The sequence below is a fragment of the Amia ocellicauda genome, chromosome 16 (genome assembly GCF_036373705.1).
Source record: "Amia ocellicauda isolate fAmiCal2 chromosome 16, fAmiCal2.hap1, whole genome shotgun sequence".
In the NCBI taxonomy this organism is placed as follows: domain Eukaryota; kingdom Metazoa; phylum Chordata; class Actinopteri; order Amiiformes; family Amiidae; genus Amia; species Amia ocellicauda.
In genome coordinates, this window is record NC_089865.1 from 5,376,127 (window position 1) to 5,395,690 (window position 19,564).

A 19,564-nucleotide genomic window follows, 5' to 3' on the forward strand; every position below is an offset into this window, starting at 1 on the left:
CAATTTGCCCAATCATTGACTGATGAACACCCAGCGATTTACATCTTTAAATCCAGGGGCAGGATGATACAAATCAAGAGGACATGATGAGGAAACATGAGTTATAAAAGATGTGCGGTGCCAAGTGATGTATCTGCAACATGCCGAGACACTAAGTGGCTGCTGATAAAAATTCAAAGTATGCAAGTTGTGCAGCTCAGGTTCCCATGCGATCTTAGATGAGATGGGAAAGGAAAATCTATCACAAAACATAACAAAAAAACAAAAAAATCAGGCATCGCAGTAGGTCACGCAATCCTCTTGACATTTAAAAGATGAATAGTTCATGTATCAAGAGAAGTTACTCAACATGGAAGAAAGAGAGGCAAAACATTGCATTAAATAAAAAGACATCTGCAAAAAGCATGTTTTTTTATATATATATATTGATTCCCTAAAAGCTTTTTTTGTAATATGTTTTTCAGGGCTGAAGAAAGATCACTGACAAAGCTGGGATACCAACTCCACACAACAGGTACTGACTGGTAGCTATTACTGTTTGGTCTCACAACAACACGCTTTGCACCGCGACAAGGTTAAATTACAGATAATTGTCAAAATCTGAAAAACTGCCCGTCTTCTGTCACAGCAAACTGTCTCAATTCGCAATTCAATATTTTACTGGTGGCACATACATTTTTCACACCATAGCCAGCAGGGAATGATATACATTAGTATTTAACAGTATACAGATGCTGTTCTGTATGTAAAAGTGCTTTGTTTGTGAGTTTAAACGGTTGCATTTCCCTTGATGTAAACTCTAATGGACATAATGTGTCAGATATTCACATAATTGGCAACAATCGATGACACTACTTAGGCAGTGACAGAGTGCCATATGTGCAGTTGTCATACGTAACCAGGGGGGATACCTTGACATGAAACACTGACAGGAATAAACCAGCAGTTACATATCTGTGGTTATGTTTTCATTTTCGACGCCTGAAAAACATCCATGCAAATCAATAGTTTATTCAGATTTTCGCCTTTTCCCTTCTTGACTTTGAAGTGGCAGGGCAGTCTTGACAGCAAATTAATGTAAACAGTAAAGAACAGAAGCGGCCTCTTAATGATATTTCAGTGTCAGAGGCATCGAAGAGGCCAGCAGAATGTATGCTGTATAAAATGTTTAAAATGCCATAAGGGCAAGACCTTAAAGAGATTCTCTATTAATGTCTAATCAAGTTATGGTGTATTCGAGCATTTTGTTTAAAGGTCAAAAAGTTATAAAAGAAACTCTTGAGAAAAAAAAAAAAAATGTAATACACAAGTGCTTTCTGACAACAACATAAAATACCGGCTGTGCACAATGTGTAGGATGTTGGTATAAGCAGATGGATTATAACCAGGTTTCCCAGTTTTTAGAGATAGCCCATACGCTCAACCAACAACAACAACAAAAAGAGCTATATTTGTATTTTTCCATGATTTAAGTAAAACGGTAAATGCTCTGCCTAGATAATAAGTTACCAAGCAGTATGTTTGAATGACAAAATATTAACAACATGATCATTATATATCAAATAACAAACAGGTGTAACACTTTATTGGGTAAATGTTCATTTCTTAACAACACTTTGTTTATTTTTCAATGGGAAGCTAATTCAGACTTTCCACAGCACCCCAATTCCTACAATCCATGGTTACAGCAATTTAAAAAAGCAATTTAGTTCATTGGGTTGTGTATTCTACCCTTACTGTCAGCATCTGTCCGAAATGTAAAAGGCAAATTCAGAGCTTCTCGATAGACCTTATTTTCAGTCTAAGACAATGTTGTCTCTACTCTTCAAATATGTTTTTAAATGTTCTACTTCAGTTTCCTCTTCATTTCACGCTACTTTACAATTCTGATAACACTAATGGGAAATGAGACCAAATAGGGTTTATCTGATGGAGTTTTTACTGTCGCTAACTTTCGGAGAACACTTTCCCACACCGTACTAAATTCAGGGCAAAATAAAGAACAAGGGCCTCAATGAACTAATTAACCTCCAACAATCACAATGCAAAGGATCATGGGACAAATCTGTGTTCTAAGATGCAAAAGATTTTTCAATGGTTTTGTGCCTTTTTAATTTGAAACCAGTGTTAACAGGAGGGCAAACATATACCACCACACAGTGAGGTCTTAAAAGGGAACAGATGACTTGGTAACAGATACATTATATATGGGTTTTTATCACTGCTTACCTGGCTCACTTTTGCAGGAGTTAAGATCATGTCAAGCACTCCTGACCATCCAGCCACTACCCCCGTTGGCACGGAGTACGCCAGCGCAATCATAAGGAAGCGAATGTTGCTGATAAGACAAAGTGACATTTCTTGGTTAGATGTCTATTTTCTTTACTGCCGTGTCATTAGCATTCTTCTACATTCTTTAAAAGGAAAAAAAAAGAATTACTTCCTAACAGCTCTCCAAGCTAAGGCATAATAAAGATCTGGTTCCGTTAACTGAGCAAAGACTGATGCGTCAAGGTCATTGTCAAGTGGAGACCGGAGACAGCGCTGTACTCTTAACTATCACACTGTCAATGCATTCGCGCACACACACTGCAAGCTACACACAGTGGCTTTGTAGTCGGTGAGTGGCATTTTCACACTAGATCAGTGAGAGTTTCATGCAAGGTTGGTCTAGTGACGAGTAGTTAAAAGTGTTTTGTAACAGAAAGACAGAGAAAAATAACATTTCTTCCCGTTTATAAATCCACACAGGTAACAATGAACCAACCTTTCACCCATAAAGAGACATCTTTGCAATTCTCAAATACCCTATTTTTTAAGACAATTATATTAATTTTTTTCCTTAACAACTAACTAACAAATGTACAAACATTGTGCGCACTTTGATAAATAATTATGAAGGTGCTACACTACAGTTTCCTTCACATCTTCTTTTACATCTTTTAAATTCACTGTACCTACTACTTTATAGGAGGAGGAATGAAAATTATATTGGAATAATTAAATCACTAGTTTTTACAAAAATACTACATTAAAATGGGTTTTCAGCTATTTATAATCAACCCTGTCATTCACAATGAAAAAAAATGAAATGTTAAGAATTAAAATACCGGGCATGGCAGACGTTTTAAAAATGCGTCGCTGTCCCACACATTGTACCACTGGCAAGATTATTTAAACGCCAACAGTGAATGCAATGAACAAATGCATTGACTGAATATAGTGTGGTCTCCAGGCAGCTCCTACTCAACAAGGTGGATTCACTCCAACAGGCCATGTCTTGCTAAGCAACATTTCCAAATAAATACAAATGTCACCGAAGGGCACACTACCCTCGCACTGACAGCGTCGCCCTTACACGAATTGCCGGTGAAGTGAAAAGCAGCCGTGCCCAAGGTAATGCCTTAGTCTAATGAAACCTAATTTGAAATACAAGTACTTTTTCTCACCATCAGAGCATTAAGGGGAGTCGCAAGAGTACGGAGACGGGCTCGGTGGCTTTAAGCTGATTATTACAGATGGGAGTGAGAATTTGCTAGCTCTAGATTAGCGTTACATTAAGGAACAGGAATGCAGGTGAGAATTTTACAGAGGGAAATTAATAAAGGATTAGACTGCTGGAGCCTGTAACATTAGCAGCAATAAACAGGTAGTTTTCCTGCTGTTCCAGTGTCGAGAAGACATGACGAGAGTTTCCCTCGAGATCTGGACTATCCAACCCCTATTCAGACTCATTGATAGTCCTGTTGCTAATTTCCACCTATTCCTCGTTTCTTGTTCTACATCTGCATTGATTACTAATTCTCCAAATCACAGCACTACAACTTCCCAAGACGTTAAAATATATATGCTAATGATGCGGCTAATTATTCTACACATACTAGACTGAAAAACTACTTATTATTCTGAAATGATATACAATACACACCGGGTCTACTGCCGATTAATATTATTTCTGCAATTATTAGTTATTATTCCATCAAAAAGAAAATAAACAAACTGACAGAAGTAGACTTGAAAATAAGCCTGCACATAATGTATTAATTTCCTTTAGAATACTGATGTGGTGCTCATTAAAAAAAATGGTACAGGAATTATTCTACAACATGAAATAACAGATACATCCACAGGAAATGTAAGGCAGCCACAATCAGGATTGACAGCTCAATATACTGCAACACAAGAACAGTAACAGAGATGTGAGGTTTAGTCTCTGCATGCTGCCATATCTTTGTTTTGGTTCCAACAACCCTATATGGTAGGAACAAAAGGAACAAAAGAACAACAGTCTGGCAGTCTTATATACCTACCTATATATACTATAAACAACAAGGATTCATTTACATATCCGAGTCATTTATTTTTGTGGATTAAACCTAGGTTGCAAATTCCTCACTATGAGTCAAACAGACAACACATGGTACATCCTCCCACGGGCTGATGGGTAAAATCTATAAAATGAAGAGATGTTAGAGATGTTTTATTTGAACGTTCTTCAACAATAATGTGTCAGGAAATAGGCACACAAAAAGTTCAGCCAAAAAAAAAAAAACAACACAGAAGCAATTCATATATTTTCATTTCTCACTGCATCATACTGAATAAAACACCAACTTTTTGAATCAATATACTTTTAAATTAGATCCAGAGCCCTGAAAAATGGGTGCATCAAACTCACTGGATGCACAGTGTTGCATTTTGCTCTGTAAACAACTTTGAAGCCACATTACCGTGCTTTCGGCTGCCACCGGAACACAATTGACCGTTGGTTGTGTGCAAACGGAAGACGTTTCGTTTTGGTTTCTCCAAATCATGCCAAACGTCCAATTAGTCCTGGACCTATTACAGTCACGACAGGCTTCCACTGAAACGCTTCACTGAAGTCATGGCTTGCTGATATTATTGAGGAAAATGACTTTCCACAAAAGAAACAATTAATAATAATTAAAAACTGACAGATGCTGTAACATCACCCTAATTTGGGGCTTGGGGGGGGTATCATTTATTTATCATCAAGCCATGAACCAGCCACCTGCTGAGTGTTCACGTTTCATTTCTCTGGAAAAAAACAACAAATCAATTTCTGATAGACTCCTACTGTTTAGCGAACAAATAATGTTTCTATCGGTTGTAAAAGATTATGTTGACATAAGTACGTATTGAATTTCACATTTTCTTATTCTTGCTGCGGCAGGGCCTGTTGGCGTCTTTTCATGCTTTTGGCTTGGACGGTCGCAAGCTCCTGTATAAGCACATTGATGGAGTACATTTCCCTGCCTGCAACCTTTTCATTAACCTTGCTGCAGTGTGAAATCAATATCTATGCACCTTTCTAGATGAGGTCTTGTTTATATTACAGTATATAAGTAAGCAGGATTTTGTAAAATATTCCAGAGAGCCACGAAGCCAGCAGCATCATCAGCTAAGTGCCATTTGTCCTTGGCAGTTCTGACTACTGCTCAATGCATCAGGAAGCAGATTCTGCAACGTGCTGTGCCCCACGCATATCAGAGAGAGGATTTGTTTGTTATTAATCAGATGTCTGATCACTTCGGGCTGAACCAATAAATATAAAGACAGCCACATTACATTGCTATGCACCATAAAGAAAAACTAATGAAAGATTGCTAGTAATGTCTTGAAAAGGAAAAAACTGTCTCTTGTGGGATGTTTTTGATGCAGAAAAAAATATTTCTCTTCATTTTATGATTACCAACTCAAAACTTCCCAGTGAATGACAGTGTGGCATTATATAACCCAGATCTGTGCACTACCTGCAAATCAGGGAAGGGATTTGCAGGTTATCGCAGTGGGAGTACATTAGCAAACACACCCCAGCGTTGCGGCTGTTAGCGGAGTTTGTTTTGCTTGTTGTGATAATGCCCGACACTCTGTGTGGCAGGAATCTCTCTCAGAAGCACTTTGTGTCCTTTGAATCAGACTAATACAATAAGACTGCTCTTTTGGGAAGCTGCTTATCAGTAGGACACCAGATAGCATTACATTCTCTATAGGATAGCAGGTCCTGCTGGTGGGTTTTCTGTGTTGTTGTGGTGTTTTTTTTGGAAGCTCTTTCCTTGAAGCAACACAATACTGTGCCGTTGAGCTTGCCAGACAGATGTGGAAAATGTTCTGAAATGATGGCTGCAGAGATTAGTTCAGGGCAGTCCAGAACATGGAAGTGGCCCTGAATGTCGTTGAGTGACAGAAGTGGAAATCAAAGCTTTTTTTGGCCACTGTAAAATTTTCATTCTGCTTTATCGTGGTAAACATCATTTTGTCTTAGTATGTTTAACCCAAATGAAAAGGAAACACACATGTGTAAACCAGGCCTCCTTTACCATTAACCCTAGAACCTGTCAGTCTGCTGTATAAAAGGTATATAAAGTTAGATTCAGACTATAAAAGACTATTGCTGCCATGATTCTTAGCAATATACTTTCTGAGACGATAAAGATTCCTTTAATACATAACTAATGCATAGTAAAAAAAAAAAAAAGAGAAGATGAGCTGAAAATATGTCCACCTATTTCAATGTAATTCCTGTTCTGTGTGTATATATATATATATATATATATATACACACACACACACATCAGCCATAACATCATGACCACTGACAGATGAAGTGAATAACACTGATAATCTCGTTATCATGGCACCTGTCAGTGGGATATATTAGACAGCAGAACATTTTGTCCTCAAAGTTGATGTGTTAGAAGCAGGAAAAATGGGCAGCGTAAGGATCTGAGCGACTTTGACAAGGGCCACATTGTGATGGCTAGGCGACTGGGTCAGAGCATCTCCAAAACTGCAGCTCTTGTGGGCTGTTCCCGGTCTGCAGTGGTCAGTACCTATCAAAAGTGCTCCAAGGAAGGAAAAGCGGTGAACCGGCGATAGGGTCATGGGCGGCCAAGGCTCATTGATGCACGTGGGGAGCGAAGGCTGGCCCTTGTGGTCCGATCCAACACACGAGCTACTGTAGCTCAAATTGCTGAAAAAGTGAATGCTGGTTCTGATAGAAAGGTGTCAGAACACACAGTGCATCGCAGTTTGTTGCGTATGGGGCTGCGTAGCCACAGACCAGTCAGGGTGCCCATGCTGACCCCTGTCCACTGCCGAAAGCGCCAACAATGGGCTTGTGAGCATTAGAACTGGACCACGGAGCAACTTACAGGACTTAAAGATCTGCTGCTAAAGTCTTGGTGCCAGATACCACAGCACACCTTCAGAGGTCTAGTGGAGTCCATGCCTCGATGTGTCAGGGCTGTTTTGGAGGCAAAAGGGGGACCTACACAATATTAGGCAGGTGGTCATAATGTTATGGCTGATTGGTGTATATACAAAGCACCAATTGAAATGTCGTCTGTGGCAACGTATTACCCAACACATTCAGCACAATACCAAGGTAAAATTTTGGAATGGTAGACATAACATAAAGCTGTCAGATTTCAGGTAATCCTTCATATAAAACAGTGGGAACGAAATTACAAAGCAAAGAAAGGTGGGGGATGATGGGAAAACTACCTGGCAAACGTATTATATGGTGAACCTTCACAACTGATCACTGCTTAGGTTGTAAAGTGACAATTTAACTGCCAATGGGAAGCTGGGGCCCTTTTTCACAACTGATCAATGCTAAGGTGTTAAAGTGACAATCAGTGCCTAAAGCTGGATAGAATCTGACAGTCAGGTATAAATGATACCTATAATGGTAGGCCTTGAAGGTGGGAGCAAAAATCAAACCTTCTGGGAGTTGGGGAGTGGGGGGGTGGCGAGAATGGTACCTGAGCAGTCGGCATATGCTGCTCCTGTAACCCAGTCTCTGGCTGGCCGCCGCCACGCTGGGAGGAAGAGGGGGTCGAGAAGGGAAATACACCAGCACAGCAACGAACAGGACCACAATCATGGCAAACTCTGCAAATCAGAGACATACAAATACCCATCACGTTTAGCCAATTATCTGTCACGCTGAAGTGGGAAAGCCGCACGAGAGCGGGTCATTGAAAGGGTTCACACTGAGCTTTCTGTACCGTAAACACAACTTTCATTAGAGGTTCTTAGAAAACACACTATAAAAACACAAAACATAATACTGATCAGGCACAGAGGCTAAAGGTTGTGAAATATCATCACTAAGACCTTCCTTCCAATTAGATATGCAGTCTCCTCGGGTTTTCTGTTGGCTGCATTTCTACTGCAGAATTGGAATGGCGTCAACATTTTTAGTTGTTCTTACACAAATATCAATATTAATACTTTCAGTAAATTGTTTAACTGGATCCATCACACACATTTCTTTTTGGCAGCAGTATTTCGACTCTCAGACAAAATAAATAAATAAAGCAAACCGCTTCTATTCCACTAGAGTTTTGATCAGTTCTGTAGGTATGCGATAAGAATTTCACAAGCAACGCATCAAGAAATTTAATTCAGACTACAGACCGCTGTATTGTGCGAAAATTAATTTCATTCTGACCTCTAAAGTCTTTAGATCAGGATTCTGTCTCTCTGTTCTCTGCGTAAGGAATTAAATCGGAGATCCTTTAGGTTAAACAATATCAGCACCTTAATCTATTATTGAATTTTATTTTATTTATTTTTTTAAAGTGTTTTAATTTTCTGAGCCAGTTAACCAGAACAGCCCAAACGTTGCTCAGCATTTTTTAATGGAACAAGGTGGTGAATGTTGTCGAGAATTTACAGTCTGGTATTGTTTAAGAATTGTAGATCGTGCTTCAAGTAAATCGGGAATATCTGAAGCTTTTTAAGAATAAATATTTGAGAGACCCTGTTATTAGAAGGTACCTGCATACAGTACAATCTGGAGTCGTTCCCTTATATGGTCCGTGGTCCGGTCGGCTCCCACATGTAATGGCTGCGTCTCATTGGGTGCTGGTACAACTAGTGGTCCAATCAGAAAGGAGCCCGCTGCCCCCAGGTAGTTGACCAGGGAGGCGACGGCAGTGGCGGTGGCCCTCTGATCCGGGGCAAACCATGTTGTGGAGAGGAGGGGGGGAGCACTCATTATAGTTGGACCGGCTAAACCATTCAGTAGTTGACCTCCATGAATTAACCTGCAGATTAAAAGGATGGTAGAATAAAGAGTAAATTAATGGTTATTTTTTTTTAAATAGTAAAGTTCTAAACTTGTTTTAGCTTTCAAACCCATATAATAAACATTGTCTAACATCATCGGTCTACACTGAATTTACATTTGTTTACAAATACAAAAGATACAAACTCCTATAATTTATTCGTACACTGTATTTACAAACTCTCCATGACACTAATTGGTTTTGAATGTCTACAAAACATATAATACATGATGTATAATGGCCTGAGAGATGGATATATAAATAAATAATATAATAAATAACAATTGTACAAAATTAAAAACCATTGACATAAAAAATAAACTTGTAGAACTATAACATTCCAAACTATATGCAATTCGTATTAGTTAAAATCAGACTTTCATGTGTGTGGTGCCTAAGAGAAAGAGTTGCAACAGTTTCGGCACCACTTCTTCTGAAAGCCTGCCAAGACCAAGTCTCCCAGCATAGGAGGAACTGATTAAAAGAACACAAGCCCCATTGTCATCCGGCACTTCACACTCGTTCGCAGCCGCTTTACCACGCTTTAAACAGGCACAATCCGTCCGTACATCTGCTCCACGGCATTTCGTTTTCACCAAATTTGCCTCTGAACTACTAGCTGAAACCCACCTACCGAAAATTAGCTTGGCATGCACAATCTATTTCACAGTGAGAGGAAAAAAAAACGTAGGAACAGATTTCAAAAAGCAGGGAACAGCACTCTGAGCTCGGCCCCGAGGGGTTTAATTTGATTTTTCTCTTTTCTGTCATGTATGATTCATTCTATTAGAAAACTTTGGCAGGAGTTAAGTTATGGAGCCTAACTACAAATATAAGGTTTACTCTGTTCTCAGTAAAAAAGACCTTTGGGGTCCACATGTGGCACAATAAAATACACAATGCCTTAGTGTTCGATATTCAATAGCTTGATATTCATATGTCCTAAACATGTATTTGTGCAAGATACACCAGTTACTCACTCATCTGGAACTAGAAAATCTACATATTATGGTGAAAGTATATGCATCACCTCTTTTTCTCTGAATTATCAAGCAGGTTAGATTGAAACCAAAGTGATGCTCAAACAAATGAACACTGTTGATAATTATGTAGCTGTTAATCAGCTGGAAGCCTGATAGGAAAAACATAAAAGGGGACTCAATGTGTAATCCAATTTTATTACAGACCAAAATATCCTGCCCACATTTAGCTTTGCTCTGATATATCAATGATGTCAGGATATATTTTAATCAATGTGGTCATTCAAAAGGGGAAGTGGTGTGCTTTATTTTTCCTTTAAACCAATGATTGAGGACGGTTCTATTCTTATCTCTGTTGACTGTTGATTTTTCACAATCTGTGTGACCAGGACCGCAGCGTCCAGTCTGGAGCACTGGTCAGCGACCTCCTCTCCTAAAGGAAATCACAGAGTAGTTGCATCTGTACAAAACTATCATAGCAGCCAACGCGATAAAGGCTGAGCCGAAGCCATCCCACTGCAGAAGATTACCGATCTCATTTACTAGAGGGACAGATGTGTGCATTGCTGCAAACTCTCTGCGGATCACCTTAAAGAATTGTTTTTCTTTTCCTTTGACTGCCTCGCTGTGATTAGATTCTGATCCCCTGATGGGCTTTTCTGCCTAGATAGATGGAGCATTTCAGAGGGAATTTATTCAGTGTAACATTTTTATTTATGTCAAAGCTAAAGCTGATTAGTAAAATAATGAGAGACCCACGATGCACGATTGTTCAGGCTGAGCTCGAGCCCCCGTGTCGAGGGGGAGCGTCGGCTGTTTGGCTGGGACACTGTTTTAATGTGGTTTCCTTTAGCAGATAATTGAATCTGTAATAGTGCCTATACTCAAATAAAGGACAACGCCGGTTATTTAGACTTCTCACTCTTACCAATTGTCAATCTGTTTTATGCAAGTGATTTCTGAAAGTCTAGTGAGAGCAACACGATCTGTAGTTATTGATGAAGTCTTTAGCTTAAACACTGACACTGACAGACTGCAGATTTAAAGGAAAATCAAACGCTAAGGACAATCCAGGTAGTTGGGGAATGGTACTGCTTACAAAATACAGTAAATATCCATCTTGATCATAGTATAAGGAGAAATAAACTTCATACAGGTGCCATAATGTGTAATAAAGAAGAGTCAAAAAGTATTGGCCTTGGCCAGATTGGAAGCCAATATCTGAAAGTGTACTCATAATAATGAATGAATGCAATATGTTACTGAGCTTGGGTTGACAGCAGTGCTAGTCATTGCCAAATGCTATGCACATTGAAAATATAAATCAGAAATGAAGTCAAACAGATTGCAGAAAACAGAACACCTAGGTCTTGATCTTGCACAGGGATACAATTAAATAAAAAATGAACCCCTTGAATATAATAGTGATAGTTAATTGTATTTAGACCAAATGTTGATCAACCCTGCAAAACCTAGAGTAATTGAATTGTGACCTAAAATCAGACAATAAAGCTGTATTATACAGGTCAGTGATTATGAACTTTGCTTTTGCAGGCCTTCTTACTTCCCAGGTTTAGCAGTACACAGGGCCTTTTTCATCAGGGTGCTTTCCAATGAAAGTGAGAAAAACACTTATATGGCTTTCATGAAAATAAAAGTAACAAGGAACACATTTTACACCCTAACTGGTACACAATTATAACTGCCCTACTGCAGTGAAGACAGAGCTGCTGGAAATACAAATGCATATTCACGCTATATATATATAAAAATAAAAATAAACATGACGCAAACCCATTAAGAAGGATGAAACAATGAACCCCAACAGACTTATTTGCCAAGAAAAATTATGTTGCCCAAAAATAACTCGCCACGTTATTTATATATAAATAATTTGTTTTGTGTACTAGAGATTTGTTTTTCTGAAGAGCAGCCTTCTCCTGTCAGGGCTTGATGCGGACTCTCTCAGTCTCTAGATTGGACCCATAGTGATTCTGTCAGGGCTCAGGGCTGAGAAGGGAGTGCTTTGACTGCAAAGTGACAGTAATGACTTTAACTCTACCCCTCTGGGATTTTGTCAACAAAGCTCTGGCAAATATCTCAAATCAAAACCTAGGACCGTGCAGTCATACTTTGTTTCATCACCAAGTCAGTGATTTAATTCCCGAAAGTTACGCCCCGTTAGACCGTCGTGTCACGGCGCAGGGTTTATTGTAAACTATTCAACATGTCTTGTGCCGGCAGCATCTAAATAAAGACACTTCATCACGTTATAACACATCATTAAGAATAGCTAAAACCCTAATAAATAAAATGGGAAGAATGAAACACAGTTTGGTTCTATAAATTATAAATCAAGATTCGTTTTGGTAAATTATGGCAATATTATGAGTTTACTAACTTCCTGAAGAGGTCTACTATATATAATTTGCGCTTTTAACTTACTTCATAAATCCTGTGATACTGAGTTCATAGTTCTGCTAGGTCTGAGTGAGGGTTTGGGACATGCTTCACCAAAAAAGCATGAGCAATATTTATAGATTAAGTCAAAACAGGCAACATGCATTATGTTCTCTTGTTAATTATGGTTTCATTCAGGGTGACACTACTGTCACAGCTAAGGCAGGTGGCGACACCGCCTGGATGCTTGAGAAACTGCAGTTTGATTTGTGCTCAACCTTCATGAAAATTAAAAACGTTTCTCACGGACATCATGAAATTATGTTTAATATTATCATAGCACCTGAACTGCTTTGCTCGGTTTGCTGTGTTCTCCGTATCTTATTGCTGTGGAAGCAGAACTTAAACTTAAATGTGTACAACCATACAATAAAAAAAAAAAGATGCAATAAGATTTTGAAAGTAACACAATAATGATACTCAGTAACTTGCTGGTGCATTTAAAATTATAATTATAAAGACACACCCAACTGTACAAAGTATACTTCCTCATTTCTTGGGAGTTCTTTGCCTCATTAGGAAAAGCCGTTAGTTTTGGAATATAACTCTGACTGAGTAAAAATTAGAAAGTGTCACAAGCCTGAGAAGAATAGGATAATACCGGATGATTTATTACTCAGAGACAGAGATAAAGAGGCCATCTGTTGTGTAGTGTTTGCAAACACGCCTTGCAAAAGCTAGTTCATTGTGATAACAATCTGATTGAGATTGCAACTGAACGGTTTACAGGAAAGACCGACTGGAAATCACAGTGGACAACAGCGAAACTAAATGGGGGATAAAAATAAAAGTTTCCCCTTTTTCTGTGGTGCACCAAGAGTTCGTTTTGGTCTAAATCTGAAAATGACCGCTTCTCCATGTAATTCATTTGTTACTTAGAATATAGACACAATGTGAAGAAATACCACACATTTGTGAGGTTTAGCAGACAAACTATTGCAGTTTGTTTTAATTCCGACGGGTTCTCGACGATTCTATGAGAAAAAAAAGAGCAGAAAAGCTAACATCCCATAAAATAGAGGGCATGAGTTTAAAACCTCATTAAAAGAATCTGATTTTCCTTTTTACTGCACAATTGATATCTTGTAATGTAGTTTTAAACCATTAGAATAGAAACCATGGAGCAGCTTAATGTGAAATATACCGCAGCTTAACAGTGGAGAACTTAATGAAATTACTTTTGCATTTGAAAGTCATTGAAATAACCTCAGTGGAAGCGGTCTTCCTATCAAATACAAAAAATGCACATCTCCACAAAAAGATGAATGTGTTTTTCAGTTTGTTTGAGTTGTTTCTAGAGTGGATTCAAGTCTTTGATGTGCTTCAGAACATAAACATTGCCCGGCCTAAAGCTATATGGAAATATGGCTAAACCCTACAGAATGAAACATCTGTACAACATTAGTTTAAATTAGAATATTAAAAAGCTAGCAAGGTTCAGCACTCACAGAAACCTTACTGTACACACACTACATCAGTATGGCCTTCCTTATTGACTTCCACAGACATGCAAAACATCAACTGTTCTGAAACACAAACATATTTACCTCTAACTTAATATTGTACACCTTGTAAAAAAGTGAAAATAACTGAGGCAAGACGGTCCTTGATGGTCAGCCAGAAAAATAAGGCAGATGCTATTTCTTTACCATTTCTTCACTGTCAGGTCGTGGAGGGGGATGCTCCTCATAGCTGTGCCAACCACCATGAGGAAGGCAGAGAGCAGCAACGACACCCGCAGACCTGCAGAAACAAACATGGCGTTCAGCTGATTTAATGGCTTGACATGGTGGTTTGACAGCAGAAACAGAACAGATTAAATCCAACAGATGAGATCCATTCAACAGAATTACAAGGTGCGGTGCTGAGATAAATCACATTTCCCCGTTTTAATTTCATTAGAAAAAGCCATTTAAAGAAGATATACAGTTGTGTGGCCTACATTTCCAAGATAAAGTTATTATTTTTCTGTATTCTTTTAATCAGGGCCAAAAATACAGTTACAATAATCCTAAAAGGCTTCATTTGATTAGATGTTTACACTTGTCTGTGATTCCAGGCATGCATCTTTCTTACAACTGGTTATTCGCGTAGTGTACTACTTACTGTCAATTTGAAAAATTACATTCTGGACTGGAGCAAAGCATTTGTAAATTAGGCCTTTACCGTTTTGGTAATATTCTTTGAATCAATGTATTCATTGCTTGTTTATTTATAATAAATTGATCAATTGTAGCCTATACCCTTATATACATTTCCTGTAAGTATCACTCTCTGTCTGCTAATGGTTGAAGCACAGTACAGACCAAAGCAGAGGTCATCCTTATATTCTCCCTTCGCCAAGCTCAACCTGAAGTGAAAAATTGACCAGGGCTAGAACTACCCTGGGCTAAAACCTTTTTTTTTTTAACTTTCAAACATTCCTGTTTTTGGTGGGATTGGGTTGTTTGTCTGTTGTTGTTGCAATGATCAGGAAAATGGACATAGTGACGGGACACACATTTCGTGCTCTGAATACATTTCTTGGGGGTTACAAAAAAATCAACTGACACTTAGTATAAAGTGAATAGAGTTTTTCTTCCTGTAAATGCACCATAACTCCTGCAAAAACATTTCCTCTTATGTTACCCAAGTTCCAGGAAACGACTAGTAATGCAGGATTTAATTACTTTTTTGTTCATGTGAAAAAAATATTTCATAAAAAATGTGCAAATGTTGTAAAAGTTGATGTTAAATAACTCAGTTTCCACAACAGGAACAGTTGAGTCATGGCTTCCTGTTTAAGTCATATATATTCTGTCATAGCATACTTTTACCTTCCCCATGTGGTGTTGCTGTGTCAGTATATGGGTGATGTTTATGTGTTTAGGCCTCATAAATAAGGTATCTTTAAATCTAAAAAAACATTCATTCATTGATTTTCAGAGATCAAGGATCAAAGACTTAACTTTTAAAATGTACTGTATGCACCATGTTTTTTTGTTTTTTTTGCATTCCTGCACTATAAATGTAGCTTTAAAACATAGCTATACAACGTCTGTAAAACCTGAAAGTGCTGACATCATACATTGCATTGTGCTTTAACAATGTAATTTTACAATTACACAACCCAAGTTGCTATTTCTTTAGATTATTTCTCCTGGATGTCATACCACACAGTATCTGGATATTTTGCACAGAGAAAGCCCACTCTTGTGTGAAGACAAAGCGGAGAACTGTGGGAAATGATGGGTTGTTTGGAAACCTTCTGGAACTTGAAAATTGTGTTACTTCTAATCCAATGAACACCAATCAGACAGCAAAAGTCTTTGTATCCAACTAATGCATCTTTTTTACTACATTTAAAAAGTGTACACTGCTACAGATTAATGTACAATAATTATGTATTTGTGTTTATTTTTCTCTAGACAATATGCTCAACCAGGAATGGGAAGATATTCATACAGTAATTTACTGAATATAAACATATTCTAATGCACAAACTTGCTGGCGGCTTATTTTTCTTTCCTGTGGTATTTGTGGTCAGACACCTTAGCGTGTGGGCTGTGTGAAAAGTCAATGGTTCACAAAATGTGAATGTGAGTGCCTACAGAAGAATGAGGCATCATGCATACGCATTAAAGAAAACACTGGTACAGAACACCATGAGGCATCTAGCAAGCAATCACTAAAACAAACCCAATTCTATGGCTTCCACCTCCACAGATCCACACACACACGGATGGATAAGTAATTTACAGTAAGCGTATTAAGAAAAAACATTTCATGCAGAGATAGTGTACAGGCTTGATAATTTCTTTGCAGGGGCAGAAAATGAGAAATAATTTATGTCAACGATACACAATTATTTACAGTACATTTTATATGAAAAACTATCTTTGCAGGTGCAGAATCAGCGAAGTCGGTCCTTAGCCCCAGCTACACACAATAAAATACAATCGGGAAGATGGATATTTCTTGCTAAGCAAGCCCCTTGCAAGCTTTACCGAGCTTTAAGTGCCAAAGCTCAGAGCTCAGATTTCAAAGACTTTTAAAAAGCTCATAATCTCTAATTTATTTAATAATTCATTTCACAATACAAGACTCAGCATTAAGCTTTTTCTTCTTCTTTGTGGTTAAATGACATGTGGAAATCCCAAGCTTTCAAGTTGCTTAATAATGAAATAAGAAAGGGAAGTCTCATCACATGAATGAAAAAAAAGAATAGCATACAAAGCACTGTTTTTTTCCCCCTCTAGAAGGCATCTGCTATTGCCTACAATTCTATTACCAGAGTATGTTGTGAAAATTGCCAATTTTCCTCTGGTCTGTCAACCTCAATGAAGACGTGGAGAAAGCAGGTTTCCAAGTCAAAAAGAAAGGATGTCAATAGAAGAATAAAACTACTTTTTTAGTTTTGAGTCAGCAGTGCGTAGGTCTATCCTCTGACACTGAGTGTTTACTTTATTGGAAATTCAGCTGTTGTGATGCGATGGGGGTGCATTGTAAGAATGAGTGAGAGAGCTGTTCAGCTCTGGGACATGTTTGACTTTCATTCCAAAGGTCATCAGTTTCTAAGGAATGTGTACAGTTTAAAGGCACCAGTGACCACGCCGAAGTGTTTCAAATTAGTTTCTGGTGCTGGAAATGAATTTCCTAGTGCTTATGTGGTCTTAAAGATTACACAATCATAGCAAACAGGAAAAGGCAATAGAAAAATTAACTGATTTATGTAACACACACAACATAGCACACATTAATTTATGCCAATGCAAACTTACTATGAATCTGTTGAAGGGTCAGACTGGCAAATTGTGGACTGTGCCCCCTTCTGTTAATACACATTGTAACTTCTTATCGTTTAACACGGCAGCAAACCGCAGAATACAATCAAGTAACTAACTTGTCATGCGATGTATCTCAGGTACTGATCATATGAGTCACAAGCTAACTGGTGGTGGTTTTGTGGTTTGTAAGCCTGCAGTAGTGTGTCTATATTGCACAAGACAAAAATGTATTGTATTTTTGTATCGATGCACATACTGTGAGCAACTCAAAGGAACCACCCTGACATCTGCAGTTTTTCCATTTTAAAAAACACATGTTAAAGGTACAATTTGATAGCTAATGAAGACTCTGCAAACTGAGGCTGCGAAACAGCTGTTTTACAGGAACCCGGCCGAATTCTAGTCAAAAAGTGACTCAAGAGGAAGCACCACTGTATACTGTAATTCCTGTTAGACAACCCATAGCGGACAAGATTTCTATTCTTTAAATTACATTGTGTGACCATTTCAGGAAGGTAACATAAAACAGAGTGACTTTCCCTTGTACCAAACAGTTACTTTCCAATTTTGCAAATAAAACCCTTTAAAGAGGAGACTGTAGTAAAAACACAGTGAGGTATAGGAAAGGAAAGTGATACCATGGAGAAGTATATTTAGTTACGTCAATCATAATTTGGGGAAGGCAATAACTCTAAATGACTTGGTAGATTACATAACTAAAGTCAGTTCATGTGGTACACTTGCAAAGAAGTACACACACTAGCAAATAATTCATAACACAAAATATGACAAGGTAAATTGTGCACACAAAAGCTAGGTGTGAATATCAAGTGTCCACTTTAGGATCATGAACTTGTAGTGTGACCTATAATCAAAATGCTGCTCTGCGTGGAGAAATCAATAGATGTTTTCCTCCAGCATGTCAAACAAAAATACTTTCCACATGAACAAAATACGCCTTTCACTTTAGCCACTTGATTCTATCTTCAAAAAGCAGCCAACAAGTTGCCATTCATGAGTGCGTCTGAAAACAGCTAGACATTGAAAAAAGTTTGCATTGCATAGGTCTAATTCAATAAAATTAGGTCAATGAAACTTAATCTCTTAAAACCTACCAACCTGGTTACTTAATTACAAGGTCACTGATGTTCTACACAATGTATCTATTCTGTTGTCTGAAAAAGACTCATTGAAGACCTTGGCGAGCAGCAGGCAGCAATGGCACCACACTTGTCAAGTCCTGCATCTTTATGCAACTTCAAGATGAGATTTTCGGGGGCTAGACATGTGTTGTTGAGGTGGGGTTTTAGTTTTCAACTTCATTTTGTCTCCAGCTCTCAAGTTTATTTGTCATCTTGGAAAACACCCCTATTAAAATAATGCATTGGAGAGCCCAAATGCAATTAATTTAGACATCCAAGGGCAATTAAAAAGTTCAATGTCAATAATGTGTACCTTGCTGTCTATGTAACCCCCTTTTAAAAAGTAGTGTAGCAGGAAATCACAACAGTGAACACCCTGGCCTACTCCCAAAGCACCAGTAACACAATTTAATATCAATTATCCAAATATGTGAGCATACAGCAGTGCAAAGATAGCTGCCCAGTAATCATGTGCCTAAGCCTACATTTCCCATTTTAATATTTCCTGTAAAAAAGGGCTAGATCAAAGCACACCTAAAACGAGCCCCATCCATTGTCAGTCAGCTGAGACAAACAAAGCCAGTCTTACCCTTTTTATCCATCAGCCACATAAACAGCAACCAGGGGATGAATCCGATGGGGCCCCACAGCACCAGCATGGCGATGTCGATGGCCGTGAACCCGTAGGCATGCTTGACGGAGTTCTGGATGGGACCCCACGTATTCCACACCATGCCCTGCATGAACCCCAGCATGGAGAAGATAGCCAGCACCAGCCATCTTCTGCTGTACACCCTGCTGTAGACTGGCTGTGGCAACCTCTCCGTCTGCGCCGGGGCTAAAAGTGGTTCCCTTTCGCCTTCCGAGCTCGGACCGGCACCCATTTCATTTGCCGGCGAGTGTGTTTGGTTGTGAAGGTCTGCCTTGCTTCCCCAGGAGATGGACCAAACTTCGGCTCGGCTCGTCCCTGCACTTGGGGCAATGTCAGCTGCTCCAAGAAACCAAAACAATATACAACTGGGAAGCTCCTGCGCGCATGTGCACAGGGGAGAGGGAACTGGCCGGCCGCGACGGGGAAACTGCATCCCAGAGAGCTCCATGATGGATCCGAGTCATCC

General features: G+C 38.7%; 1 protein-coding gene across 1 annotated transcript in view; it reads right to left on the reverse strand.

Annotated features, from left to right (window-relative positions):
* Positions 1 to 19,561, reverse strand: part of slc49a4 (solute carrier family 49 member 4) — a 41,123-nt gene extending 21,562 nt beyond the window's left edge. The window contains exons 1-5 of the mRNA XM_066687423.1: positions 19,036 to 19,561; positions 14,188 to 14,281; positions 8,809 to 9,077; positions 7,788 to 7,917; positions 2,230 to 2,338 (exon numbers count right to left, since the gene is read on the reverse strand). Of these exons, the coding sequence (XP_066543520.1) occupies positions 2,230 to 2,338; positions 7,788 to 7,917; positions 8,809 to 9,077; positions 14,188 to 14,281; positions 19,036 to 19,546 (1,113 nt within the window). The 5' untranslated portion in view covers positions 19,547 to 19,561. The remainder of the gene's footprint in view (positions 1 to 2,229; positions 2,339 to 7,787; positions 7,918 to 8,808; positions 9,078 to 14,187; positions 14,282 to 19,035) is intronic.
* Positions 19,562 to 19,564: the final 3 nt, after the last annotated feature.